Source organism: Bombus impatiens, unplaced genomic scaffold (genome assembly GCF_000188095.3).
Source record: "Bombus impatiens unplaced genomic scaffold, BIMP_2.2 scf_0203, whole genome shotgun sequence".
Classification (NCBI taxonomy): domain Eukaryota; kingdom Metazoa; phylum Arthropoda; class Insecta; order Hymenoptera; family Apidae; genus Bombus; species Bombus impatiens.
The window spans coordinates 1,623,836-1,637,710 of NT_176622.1; the positions used below are offsets into that span (position 1 = coordinate 1,623,836).

General features: G+C 33.1%; 2 protein-coding genes across 7 annotated transcripts; both read right to left on the reverse strand.

Moving 5' to 3' along the window:
- Positions 1 to 169: 169 nt before the first annotated feature.
- On the reverse strand, positions 170 to 9,471 carry LOC100748570 (zinc finger protein 91). Of its 5 annotated transcripts, XM_024366219.2 has the most exons (12): positions 8,978 to 9,470; positions 8,437 to 8,644; positions 7,294 to 8,333; positions 6,758 to 6,988; positions 6,477 to 6,677; positions 5,986 to 6,393; positions 5,422 to 5,892; positions 4,124 to 4,411; positions 3,156 to 3,593; positions 2,936 to 3,072; positions 2,741 to 2,859; positions 170 to 2,637 (listed from the first exon to the last, which is right to left on the reverse strand). In XM_024366219.2, exons 3-12 carry the CDS (start codon positions 7,612 to 7,614, stop codon positions 644 to 646), a joined length of 4,608 nt encoding a protein of 1,535 aa, XP_024221987.1. In that variant the 5' UTR covers positions 7,615 to 8,333; positions 8,437 to 8,644; positions 8,978 to 9,470; the 3' UTR covers positions 170 to 643. The 5 variants fall into 5 exon arrangements, with proteins under 5 accessions (XP_024221987.1, XP_024221988.1, XP_024221990.1 ...); XM_024366220.2 differs by having other exon boundaries at positions 7,294 to 8,644; positions 9,257 to 9,470; XM_024366222.2 differs by having other exon boundaries at positions 5,761 to 5,892; positions 7,294 to 8,644; positions 8,978 to 9,469.
- A 2,136-nt stretch (positions 9,472 to 11,607) lies between these two features.
- LOC100748810 (isocitrate dehydrogenase [NADP] cytoplasmic) lies at positions 11,608 to 13,871 on the reverse strand. 2 transcript variants are annotated; one of them, XM_012383089.3, is made up of 3 exons: positions 13,536 to 13,688; positions 13,274 to 13,439; positions 11,608 to 13,012 (listed from the first exon to the last, which is right to left on the reverse strand). In XM_012383089.3, exons 2-3 carry the CDS (start codon positions 13,286 to 13,288, stop codon positions 11,804 to 11,806), a joined length of 1,224 nt encoding a protein of 407 aa, XP_012238512.1. In that variant the 5' UTR covers positions 13,289 to 13,439; positions 13,536 to 13,688; the 3' UTR covers positions 11,608 to 11,803. The 2 variants fall into 2 exon arrangements, with proteins under 2 accessions (XP_012238512.1, XP_003487886.1); XM_003487838.4 differs by having other exon boundaries at positions 13,274 to 13,871.
- Positions 13,872 to 13,875: the final 4 nt, after the last annotated feature.

The following is a 13,875-nucleotide window of genomic DNA, read 5'->3' on the forward strand; positions in this document are numbered from 1 at the left end:
TTTAGTAAATGCAGTGATTAAAAGCACAAAGTTTTTTAAAAATCGTGTTGCCGTATATTCCATGAAACAATTCCTATGTATTCGAACATTATCGAGATTATAATTGGAAAAAAAAATTAACAAGAGAAACCCTGCCAAAACTTAGGAGATATTAGAAAACACGTGAACGTAAATCTATACATGTATATAGCATTCGTTTATTGTTGTATTGTACAAGATTCATGGATTTGGATATTATATACAATAAAATTAAACTATATGCATGTGAGAAAATGTTTAATATATGAACAAAGTATGGCATTGTTTCATATTTGTTAAGCATGACGCTGAAAAATACTCATTTTAATGATTATAATCATGATCGCGTTCATTTATAAGAAATACAGTAGCAATTACAGATATTATTATTGATCAAAATTTCATTCTGTACATGTAGCAATACTACAAGCCTAACCATGTTCATTTCTTCATGCAGATTTCTATAACCTACTATTTGGAACGTAACAGTTTTTTCTCCATTATTCCTTTATAGTTTGTTGAATCAATGAATCTAGAAAATATTCATAAACATTTAAAATGCACCATATTTGTTATATACAGAGAAATGTACAATATGCAATTATTTTGACAACTTTAATTTTTTCTAAACAGTTAAATGTTTCGTTTCTCCTGTATTTGGATCGACTATGACTTTTTCTTTGTAACTGCTCACAGTAGGAGGACTCCCAAAGGAATTGGTATCGGTAAAAGGAAAAAATCTTCCATCCGCGTATTCTTTAAAAAGTAATTCGGCAGCCTTTTGTTTCTCTTCCTTTCCGTTTGAAGATATCTTTTTCATTGTCAATGTTAATAGTTCTATAATAAGATAGGATTCTGGTTTATAAAGTCTTGTAAAATGCAATCTAATATGTTCGCCGACATTCTCATCTTTTCGCGGTATATAATCGCAATGAGGACAAGACGGTGTCATTCTTTCAATGCCATGTCGACGCTTATGAGCATCCATCATGTCTTTGTCACACGTAGAAAACGGACAGCTTTGACAACGTAACGTCTCCATTTCGTCGTTAGAAGATAGAAGTATCCCTTTCTTTTGTAGCAACATTAAGGACTGCTTATCTTGATTCGAGGCCTGTGCTCCACCAAAATTTAACACTGATATACCATTTGTAGTCATGATTGAAGCTGAATTATTGGGTGATTTAAGCGTCTTTCCTGAACGTGAAATGGAGCCTATATTATCGGAAATATTATCGCTATCAATGGTAATTGTATCGTCTTCAAATTGTCTACGTGAAGCTTGCGCCTCTGCATTTGCCTGATGTTTCTTCAGATGTTGAATATAATTAGCGTAATATTTTACGGAATAGTCGCACGTATCGCAGCGATATCTTTGTTTCGCACCGTGCAGAGTTAGATGAACTCTGTATTGTTCTCGTTTCTCAAAGGCAGAAGGACATTTATGGCATTTATATCGCTTTTCTTTTAATCGGCCGTTTCTTAAATAACCAGGATATACAAAGTTAGGATTCCCACGCATAAAAAGTCCAAACTGTGGGTCGGGAGGAGGCGACAGATTTGAAGTTACATCGCTCGCTTCGTTTTGACGTCTATGAACTACCTGATGTTTCACTAAATTCTGAGCCGTTTTCGACGAATAGTCACACTCAGTGCATTTAAATCTATTGTTTGATCCATGCAAGGTCATATGATATTCTAGAGCATCCAATTTGAAATAACGAGCCGGACATTTTGCACAAGTGAATACTTGATTACCAGTTCGTTGATTTGTGTTGTTTATGCTACTATTAAACCCGTTGTTGGAACTTTCTGTAACTTCGACTACAATCCATGCGACAGTAGGTGTAGAATTATTTGAATCTTGATTATTTGCTTCAACACAAGCTGTGGTAGGGGGCGGGTATCGCTGTGACTGGCCGTACAAAGATAACAAATATTTGGTACGCTCTTGATACTCCGTAGAATGTGCCTTCTGATGGGCTAAAAGATGGGCCGGTTGTCGAGCAGCATAAGAACACCATTGGCAAGAATAAGCTAGTTCTGTAGAATGATATCTTAAATGTATTCTTAATTCCTTTTCGCAAAGGAATCGCGCTGGACATTTGCTACAACAATGCACAAGTCTTAAGTCTCGTAGATCAGGTTCCGAACCTAATACCGGAGAATGAGTAAAGCCGAGAAGCGCAGCCAAATCGCTTAATTGCTGCGAATCTGGCCTTGAATCATCTACCAAGCAATGAACGGTGCCTAAAGATCCGGAATGCATATCTGTATGTGCAACCATGACTTCTCGCCGTGTGCAAGTGAAACTACAATCTGTACAAGCGACCACAGGACCATTACTAGGAGTATCTAGGTGCATGGTTTCATGATCCTGGACTTCTGCTCGTCGCGAAGATACAAAAGGGCAGTGACGACATTTTAACATTTTCGCTAGTGTACCATCTGGTCGGGACACCCATACTAATGGAGCTTCAGGCAGTGCTCGTGTATCAAGAAGCAATGGCGGTGGGGCTCCGGAATTCTTCGAAACATTAGTGAAGCAAGTCACGTTGCTCTGCGTTGTGATATGAATCACTTGCTCTACAGACTTCTCTTGTTTCGTGCGATTAATACCTGAAATGATGATGTTTAAGTATCCAATTAACGCTTGGATAAAAATCTTAGTATTGAACTATTTTTAATCATATTAATGCTAAAAAGAATGTGTTTAACTTACTATTATCAGTGTTTAAAGTTCGATGTGCTTTAGACTTGGTAGGGAAATTGTACTCCATATTCTGTTGGTGCTCAACGGCGAGCTCTTCTCCATGAAGTCTGACATGATCCAAAAGCTCTCTGTAAAGATAAAACAAATAAATATTTTCCAAGAATATTATAAATTTAATGATAATAGCATTATATAAATACATACACTTTTGTACTGACATAATATGGACATAAATAACATTTAAAAATAGCATCCAAATTTGGACGATGATGAACTCTATGCATCGATAATGTTGCTGCATCAGATGCGGAAAATGGACAATCTCCACAACCAAATACATTCTGTAAACAAATATATATTACGAATATATTATGTGCTTAATAACAAAAAACTAAATGAACAAAACAACTACTAATATTCATACTTTTTCTTCTCCATGGCGTTGGTCAGCTGGTTCACTGTGAGATTTAACGTGCATAGAAACAATTTCTCTACTACAATGTCGAAAATTGCAACGTTTGCATTTCCACATAGTACGTTTATTTTCCTCTGCGATCGTCGCTGATGATGATCCACTTGATAGTGAATGAGAGGAAATCAAATTGCTTTTAAGTAAAGACTGTCCCCGATTCCTCGCAGCAGCTTTAAGAATCGGTGGTGGTTTCAATCCGATGTTAATGGTGTTAAGATTATGGTTTCCTTCATTCGGAGACACGATCGAAATAGGAGAAGACGGGAGATCCGATGTTTGCCGATATTCGTTGCTATTCATTATGAATAACTTAGTTGGCGGTTCATCAGAATTCGTTTCTTCCACGCTACGTTCCTCCATGTTTTGATCATCCCACGACTGTTGCTCGACCTAAGAAAGAGATGAGAAGTTTATGTACAATATAGAATTGTTTGTCATAAGCGATACACTGCTGCACAACGAGAAACAACTTATTATTCAGCAGAAAAACAACTATTCGGCACACTGAAAATTTCTTTTATATTATTAAAACATAAAGTTCCATATAAAATGAAAAGTCACTTTTAGAGGTATGGAACATTTTCAATGTTATCATGTCGGTTTTGATTACTAAGAATATGCTTGTAATTGCAATCAGATTAACATCATAACACCAATCAAGTGTCCAAGCGCTTCAATACAGCTAATACATTTTCATTATCAGTGTTTCATTATCTTCTCTGGTTCTTTAAAAAAATATGTAATTCAGCTCTTCTCATTATTCATAAGGATCATCACACGTGCTTGTCATGGATAAACAAATTTACCATAGAGTGATTTTGAAACCATAAAAAAATCAGTGCGCCTATGAAAATCGACAAGCACCTTTTTCTTTACTAATAAAGGAATTGTTTAAATGTAAGTGAAATTTATGCTTTCACCTGTGCAAGATATTTGTTATATTTGGAATAATTCCGTCGACCTGTTTCATCCCTCATAAGTACCCTGGCAGTCATATGAACTGGATCTTTAGCTGCTTTAAGTTTAATATGTTTTGTGATGTCCCACCGCCAGTTAGAGCGATACGCGCATAGGGAACACTCGAATGGCTTCCGATTTAAATGACCGACAATATGAACATGAAAACGACTTGCGGTGGATGCCCAAAATGGACAATCCGGGCATTTGTATACCCATCGGCCACCTGGATGCGTCGAAGAACCTTCAACCTGACAAAAGATTTGCCTACCTTTATCAAAATTAAGTGTTAACACATTCGGGAACACAACTGTCTATGGTCTCGACTGCCGTAAGTAACATTTAAAGCACATTCTTAATAACAAAAAAATATATGAAATATAAATAAAAAAAAGAAAAAAATTGCCATTAACGTAATTACAAAAATACTTAAAATAGCATTGCATACTTCGAAGAACAAAAATTGATAGTTTTTAGGCTAACTTTAAATATATTATTCTAATGGCCGTACGGGATGCTTGCAATCAACATAGTTCAAAACATAATTTACACAAACTAAAGAAAAAAATAGTCAGATCTGTTGACTCTCGTATTGCAATTTTTTCACGATTATTATTATCATCATCATCATCATCATCATCATCATCATCATCATCATCATCATCATCATCATCATCATCATCATCATCATCATCATCATCATCATCATCATCATCATCATCATCATCATCATCATCATCATCATCATCATCATCATCATCATCATCATCATCATCATCATCATCATCATCATCATCATCATCATCATCATCATCATCATCATCATCATCATCATCATCATCATCATCATCATCATCATCATCATCATCATCATCATCATCATCATCATCATCATCATCATCATCATCATCATCATCATCATCATCATCATCATCATCATCATCATCATCATCATCATCATCATCATCATCATCATCATCATCATCATCATCATCATCATCATCATCATCATCATCATCATCATCATCATCATCATCATCATCATCATCATCATCATCATCATCATCATCATCATCATCATCATCATCATCATCATCATCATCATCGTCATTATTATTATTATTATTATTATTATTATTATTATTATTATTATTATTATTATTATTATTATTATTATTTGTTTGTTTGTTTGTGTGCGTATGTCCATATTGTTCATGTGCACGCATTAAGTAAATATTATTATTTCTATAAAACACCATACCGATGATCCAGAGGAATTCAGTCCGTTGAGATTAACGTCCCAATCCGTTTGCGCTGGGAATGCATATTCACCGCGATACGAGGTCACACGGAGTTCTGAACAATTTGATAATTTTTCTAAGCTATTGTGTATTGACGTATCGTTGCTTGTCGAGTGACAACACTGCATATGCACTTGTAGATCAGTCGAACTTTTGCAACGTCTCCTGCACTTCGGGCAACGCGTTGTGCCCACGGATACACTTAGAGCAGTGTGGTGTATTTGTTTGTGACAAGCCAGCTCTTCCATGCTACTAGCTTTAAAAGTACACCAGCATTTCAAATCGTTCGTAGTACTTACAGCTACCTCCGGTACTCCATTATTAATTGACGCTGTCGTTGTAAGCTTTTCCTTAAGCTTATCAAAGAACGACGCATTTTTTTTTTCAAATAAATCGGCCGCGTTATTCGCATCCTTCTTTAAGTTGCTGACCTGTGAAAAATTTAATTGAATTATTAAAACATCATAAAAATAATCAATTAGATATAGACAACATTTAATAAAAGGAAAGGAAAAATAACTAACTTCTTTATTTCCATACAATTTTGCCAGTTCCGTGTCTCTTGCAATTTGTGCGAGTTCCGGTCTTACTCTAACACGTGGAACTTTTAACAACGTCGTTGAAGGTCCACTGGAGTTAATACTATTTAGCTTAGTAGGACTTAGTGGAATTAACATTGGCAGTGGTTTTCTGGATTTATTTGGTGTAATTGGAGCGTGACATTCTGCCAGGTGTCGTTGCATTTCAGAATCCCACGCAGTAATAAATTGGCATCCTTTTTCTTCACACTTCAATGCTATACATTCTGCATTAGCTATTGCACTTCTCTTATCTTCCATGGATTGATCAGAAATGTATGAATCTCCAGGACTGATTGAGACTGTTGTACCTGTAGATATATGTAGTGATTCCCGAAAATCACTTGCACCCACCTGAAATTGATTTATTTTTAATATATTTTCAGTTATCTATTATTTATATTAATTATTACTTAAGAAATAAGTTATTATATTACCTGATTGTAACGTTTAGGACTATTTCTTGGTTTTCGTTCGAAAGGTGTGCTAGATTTACGATTTGTTTGACCCACAGGAGGTTCATGATGATTAGTTTCATGCACTGTTAAACTTTGTCTAATATCAGCTGTAAAATTACAAGCACGACATTGAAAAGCCCCTCCTCCTCCATGATTTCTAGTGTGCCTATCTAAATTCCACTACAAGAAAACATTATCTGTTGATACTTCATCTAACAAAAAAATTCTAATTTGTTAAATTTAGTAAAGCTTCTATTAACCTTATATGGCGTACGGAAATCACAAGCATCACATTTGATCATTGGCATCGAATGATATTTCACATGCTTTGTATAACGAGCACGTACATGTGTTACATAAGAGCACTTAGCACATCGGAAAAACCTTCTCTTTAAATGATGTACTCTCTGATGAGTTTCAAGATCTCTTGAATTTAATGCAACATATGAACACATAGAACATCGATTTCCAGTGTCACGTATGTATTTCCCCTAAAAGTTATCATTTTATTAAAAGTATCCTAAATATATAAATATATAAATATTATTTTTTGAAATATAAGAAAAATCGTATTTGGTACTCCAATTAATAGTATTTTATACATATTATATCACTACATAGATATATTTTACTTTTAGAACTACATAATTTATTTCTCCCTCAAAATAATATTGATTCCATTTTTTATTTAAAAAATATATAAAAAGTCACTAATTAAATTTTCGTTCAATGAAGTAATACTTAAACATTTCTTACAACATAAGTAATTGATGTAATTCAATTAAAAATAATATACCTTTTGTTTGTGCTCCTTTTTCAGATGATCGAGATACGCCTTAAGACTTGATAGAGGTTTTGGTGGTTTGCATGTTTTACATTCGTAATTTTGTGAAGACCCCGAACAATCGAGCTCCTCGTGTTCGTGCTTTGAATTGTTTTTTATTGGGACATCGTCTTTGACACTGTACGAAATGTGTTCGGTGTCGCTTTGCAACTCGTGCTCCCTCATCACGACTCCTTGACGATTCTCTTTAAGGTTACCTTCCTTATGTGACTCCGTTTTAAATTGCTGGGGTCGTGGACGAAGTGCACGCAGACGGGGTAGCCTTCCTGACATCTTGGACAAGATTTATTCTGTCCCACGTCTGTTCTATAGTCTCCCTATCGCGCATTGAGATACCCTTTTATTTCTATTCGATTTTCTGAACCACGGTATCAGGATAAAAGGAATACAACATTCACTTTTCCATCGTTTTACACGTCTGTCTTCTTCCCGATGACATCAATGACAAGCCACTTTATATCGTGTGTACATCTCTCACGAGTGATTTTTTAAAAATGGCTTTGCTCACAATTATAAATTACGGATTCGATATACGGTCCTCATCTCGGGCATAATTTTCGTCGAATAAAAAGTACCTCGAAATCTCGGTGAACAATTTATGGAATTCTAATAGGGAACTGTGCGCTGGTACACGTTACGGAAGTACGAGTACAGCATTACTCGGTGGTCGCGCGATCTAGAGGCTATGGGCGCCATTTTTTCTTTCCTAGTAAAACTGCTGACGAGGAGCGCGTTCGAACATTCCCACGAAGAAATTCTACCTCTTTGAGATCACTTCCCGTACTAAATTCCAAGAATAAAACGATACTATTCGATCAAACTTCACCCGATTTTTTATACATCAGTTTCTACAGAATTATCAAAATAACAATAGAATCTTGTAACCTCATTAATAGTTCATATAACAACATCGCGGTTATATTTTATTGTATTCCAGTTTATATATTTTTTAAAATCGTTAACATTTAATTCAAGCGAAAAGTTAAGTTTTTCTAAAAGACAAAAAGTTTACCGATTATCAGATTCAATATACATATTACTATATTATACAGATTTTTGTTTAACACAGTTGCTTGGAATTAATAGTATACTTACAAATTATAAAGTCTTCACATTACGATTATTACGAATATATCTTAAATATATGTTACAATAAAAGTAAATTGATTCCTTTTTTCATTTACAACAATTACTATTCGTTTCAGAATCTTGCGTATAATTATTTCCAATAACTCGTTTTTCCTACTCTTGACATCCGGTTTATGTGATACAATGGTCAATCGCGCAACGAGTCAACGTACAGCTAGAACGTAACATATTCTTATGCGTACAGTTTCTTCCTTTTATCATAATTTATATGAAGATCCTTTTTATAATTTTTTCCTCATAATAAGGTATATAAGCAATAAACAATAAAAAAGATATCGCTAATGCAATAATACACGAATATAAGAGAAAGGAGATCAGTTTTCCGAAACGCGTGTCCGATTTCCGTTTCTCCAAGCAATTTCCGGTTTACAGACGAACGGCGATTTTAGTAGATACCGTTCGGAGCGTGTGCATATCATAAACGAAAGAAAACCAAGGAAAACAAGAAGGAAATTAAATACTCGATCTTGTTGACTGAAAAACAAACCTCGAGCAGTTAATTCGCTTGAAGCAGGTTATCTTCTGATTGAGCGACGGTCGTAAATAGATATGCCAATAAATCCACGATCACGTATCAATCGATATACGCAGCCAACCACGAGCACCGGGTTTTAACATCACGATTGCTTTTACGATTTAATTTAACGCTTTAAAAAAATCGGATACGCTCGTTGGAACCTTTGTTTCCTCCCTCCTTTTCCTTCCTTTCTCCTCTCGACACGGTTAGCTCGATTTATCTCGGGTACCGCGATTTATCTTCGAATACCTCGTCATCGGCGCTAACCAGTAGCCGACGAAACAGAGGATGAATCGTAGAAAGACTACGAGAGAAAACCAGCCCCTCCCTCCTCTTTCACCAACTCGGACAGAACGATGGCGAGGCGAAGTGGCGCAGGTCAGGCGCCATCTGCAATTCCGATTCTGATTCTGGTATCCACACACTCCTCCCACTTCCTCCGGCTGGTTTCTCCTGCAGCCCTCGATACAACTGCAGGAGAAGAGAATGGAGCCGATGATGACGATGGTTTAACTCGTTAAGTAGTGGAAGCAAGTTATCTCATCACTTAAAAATGCCTCCGTATTGAGAATAATGCGAATTCATTGGACTTTACTTTGAAAAACAATATTACCTCCGCTACTTCATACTATAATTAGACTGCGGAGTTTTATGCATTTTTAAGACATTTAAAGATGAAGATAATTAGAAAATATATATGAAATATTAAAAAAATATTATGTACTTGTTATATTATTTAGTAGGTGAAATAAATTTTTGTCTATATCTCGCTTTTTTAGTCATGTTCATAAATATATGAATTTCCATAAATATTCGCAGGCTAGTTATAATACTTTGTAGGAAAATTGTATTCATGACATGTACTTATCTTATGCGAGATGATTGTATAGTTATCATTCTTAAGTTTTTTATCTTTAACTTTTTTTGTGTATAGGTAAAAAATGAGTACTATAGCAATGAAAGTATAGAAGTACATATAATGAATAAGAGATTAAGATACGAATGCTTTCAAGTACCGTTGAAGATGTTTCTTATTGCAATGATAATCAAAGCATATAATTATAATTTATTTTTCTAACACTTCATGTAGGATAGCAATTACTTAAACTTTGTCGATGTCGCATTGTTATCTCTGCTTGTATTGTTTTACGAATTCCGTTATATCATTAAAAGCTCGTAGTATTAGCCGATAAATAGAAAACCACATCGTTGGAAAATTATCTACGAATTTCAATAATTTTTATGCAGTTTTAGTAATTTATTTAGTATCTTTATTTTATTATAAAACACAATTTTCGATATTTTATTTTATTCACACAATATTCAACATTTTTTCTTGTTCAAATATATATTGAGTTTCCGGAAAAAGAACTTCTAAATTTTCTTTCTCTTTCTAAGGTTAAAAAAAGAGTATATATGTATCTACTTTTTGATAAAAAATGTGTTATGTACTGTTATGCATTATACGCATTGCAGACTTATACCTTTTAAACGAAAACTTTATAACCCCTTCTTTTTTGTTTCTTTAAGTACCTTTTCTTTTTTTATGAGATAGAAAAAATTAATGTTCATCGAATTTTGTATGAAAAAGTTTTTATAAAATAGGATAATTATAGTAAAACAAAATAACAAAAATTTTATCATTTAATATAAAAGAAAGTTAACTTAAAGTAATCAAATAGTAGATGTATATACATAGCGCCATTCTAGATTTCTTTTTTTTTAATTATTTTTTTGTCGTGTAAGTATATATGTGAAGGTTGAAATTATATTGACTTTGTACTTTTTATGCTGTTCTATTGTACAGTAATTTGTAAATGAAGATACAAAAGTATTACAAAATTTATATTATCAAAAGTTACATAATTTGCAAAATTTAAATGATTTGCTATCTTTACTTTTATCGATTATGCAATATTAAAGAATTGTATTTAGTAAGTATATAATATTGAAATTATTCATTGTAAATATTCTTAATGCGTAAAAATCAGTAAGATTGTCTTTGATCATTTATATATGTAGCATATATATATTTATATCATTAAGTTATATGTTTTTCATTTATTAAATATAGTTAATTTCATTATTTATATCTTTAAAGGATATAAATTTATTAAGGTCTCTGTTGCATAAGGTAAGACGTTTCGATATAATCAGTTGATAATTAGTAAAATTAAAAATAATAATGATAATACCTTAATAACACTACATACATACGCGCATGTAAGAGTGAAAGGGTGGAAGAGAGAAGAAGAATATACACATCTTATCTTGGAGGTTAAAAGAAGAGTGTACTGAATTTTTTGTCTTATTTAATTGATATTTGCTATAAAACGTTATTGCCTTTGTTATTTATATCTAATAGTTTAATGTTGTCTTATTTACGAGCGACGATATATTTGAATAAAAATTATATAATTAAAAATGCTTATGTGATATTAACTATGACGTGAAGTACGTATTCAAGTAACGATGATTTAGGTATTTTGATAAAGGGTTTGGTATCATAAGAGAGAGTGTGAAGAAAAACGATTTGATTTCGTTTAAAATTAAAATTTGTTTAAAAATATTCAAATGTAGATTTAAATATACATATATAGTAAAAAAACTAAAATTGATGAATATATTTTTATAAAAAATCACAATTGCAATATATTAATCTTACTTTTATTCATATCATTATGTTCCATCTTTGTAATCTAACATATAAATAGATGCAACTCTTTTCCCCATAACCAGTAATAATATTTTTCCCATGTATAGTTAATACTTTGATGTTTGATTTGGATATTGCAGTCATTTTAATTGCTTCTGCAAATTTTCTGCTAACTTATTCATAAATTCAAATGTTTCTAAGTAATCAGATCTAGTAACGTTACTCATGCCTTTAATGCAAATTGCAAGGTCCTTTGTCATAAAACCTGATTCAATGGTATTAATACAGACAGATTCTAATGTTTCTGCAAATTTTTTAAGATCTTGATTATTATCCAGCTTTGCACGTTGGAGTAAACCTTTTGTCCATGCAAATATGGAAGCAATTGGATTTGTTGAAGTTTCCTTTCCCTGTTGGTACTGACGATAGTGTCTTGTAACTGTACCATGAGCAGCTTCTGCTTCTACTGTGCGTCCATCTGGACAAATTAAAACTGAAGTCATCAGACCCAGAGATCCATAACCTTGTGCTACAGAATCAGATTGAACATCTCCATCATAATTTTTACAAGCCCATATAAAACCACCTTCACTCTTCATTGTATATGCTACCATATCATCTATTAGGCGATGTTCATACCAAAGTTTCTTGGCTTCAAATTTATCTTTGTATTCTTTATTATATGTTTCTTGAAAAATATTTTTAAATCTGCCATCGTATTGTTTAAGAATGGTATTCTTTGTGGAAAGGTACAAGGGGTAGTTCCTTGACAGAGCATATTGGAAAGAACTGTGAGCAAAAGCTAAAATACTTTCATCTGTATTATATTGAGCTTGTGCAATTCCAGATCCCTTAAAGCTATGAACTGTATGTGAAATTTTTTTCCCATTATCTCCAGTCCATGTGATTTCAAGTTTACCTGGGCCAGGTACCACAAAATCAACAGCTTTATACTGATCTCCATGAGCATGTCTACCAATGATAATTGGTTGAGTCCAACCTTGTACTAGTTTTGGTATGTTTTTACACAAAATCGGTTCACGGAAGACTGTGCCACCTAAGATATTTCTGATAGTACCATTTGGGCTTTTCCACATTTCTTTCAAGTTAAATTCTTTTACTCTGTTTTCATCTGGAGTAATAGTAGCACATTTGATTCCTACATTATACTTCTTAATAGCTTCTGCACATTCTACAGTCACCCTATCATTAGTAGCATCCCGATTTTCAATACCTAAGTCATAGGTATGTAGTTCAATGTCTAAGAAGGGTAAAATGAGTTTCTCTTTAATAGAATCCCAAATGACTCTTGTCATTTCATCACCCAAGATATCAACAACAGGTCCAGCCTAAAAAAGATAGGATGCTTGTGATAATGCAAAATTAATTATGCAAAAAAAATTATTATATGTATTTATTTTGCGCATAAAAAAGATTTCTTTCTTGGAATAGATAAAATAATGTAAAATAACTATTGGAATACCGAAAATGTTATCAGAATTAATTAAAATTCATATAGGAAAGGTAGGTATTATACGAAAAAAATATTTGTATATAGGTATATATAGACGTTAACAGATGTCAGTTACATAGCTTTACTGATTGCTTACCTTTATTTTCGTCATTATTCCAGAGGAAATGCTAAATGTCTTAGCGAACAGAAGTGCTGGATTATCAAACGGTTGAGAAATTTTTGGCGATAATATTCGTGAGAAAGCAATGAAGTTACTACCCGATCCGATATAAGCTACGCTTCTTATAAATTGCACGTTTGCTCTAATAAAACGGTGGGGCAAAAACATGGCAGCCTTATCCAAATAATCTTAATCACTTTCGTATTTTTACTATTCGCATGAACCTTATACAACTTACAACAAATCTTCCTGATAGATTCCGATAACAATGAAAATCAAAACGTATCCATATTTTTTATTTCTTCCAAATATATTCCTTAGATATCTTGTATTCGTGTAGGTTATGCTGTATGTTAAACTGTCACAATATTTAAACGTGACAATTTCTATTTGTTACATATTAAAATGTCAAATAACTGAATAAATGTAATGAATTTAAGATTGATTGAATCAGTACTAATGAAATTTTACATTAATAGCATATGATCTCTTATCATATTAATGATACTCCTTATCTATGTTTCTTTATTATCTTTGGAGTTTGTACTGTAGTAGGTAAATAATGTTTACGTTCGAAA

Bases quoted from the DNA above. Each gene is read 5' to 3' on its own strand.
- LOC100748570 (XM_024366220.2), bottom strand. From the start codon at position 7,614: ATGTCAGGAAGGCTACCCCGTCTGCGTGCACTTCGTCCACGACCCCAG. The intron at 3,594-4,123 runs GTGAAAGCATAA...TCTCTTTCTTAG, and splicing joins ATAACAAATATCTTGCACAG to GTCGAGCAACAGTCGTGGGA. The intron at 2,638-2,740 runs GTAAGTTAAACA...TCATCATTTCAG, and splicing joins AACTTTAAACACTGATAATA to GTATTAATCGCACGAAACAA.
- LOC100748810 (XM_003487838.4), bottom strand. From the start codon at position 13,465: ATGTTTTTGCCCCACCGTTTTATTAGAGCAAACGTGCAATTTATAAGA. The intron at 13,013-13,273 runs GTAAGCAATCAG...TATCTTTTTTAG, and splicing joins GAATAATGACGAAAATAAAG to GCTGGACCTGTTGTTGATAT.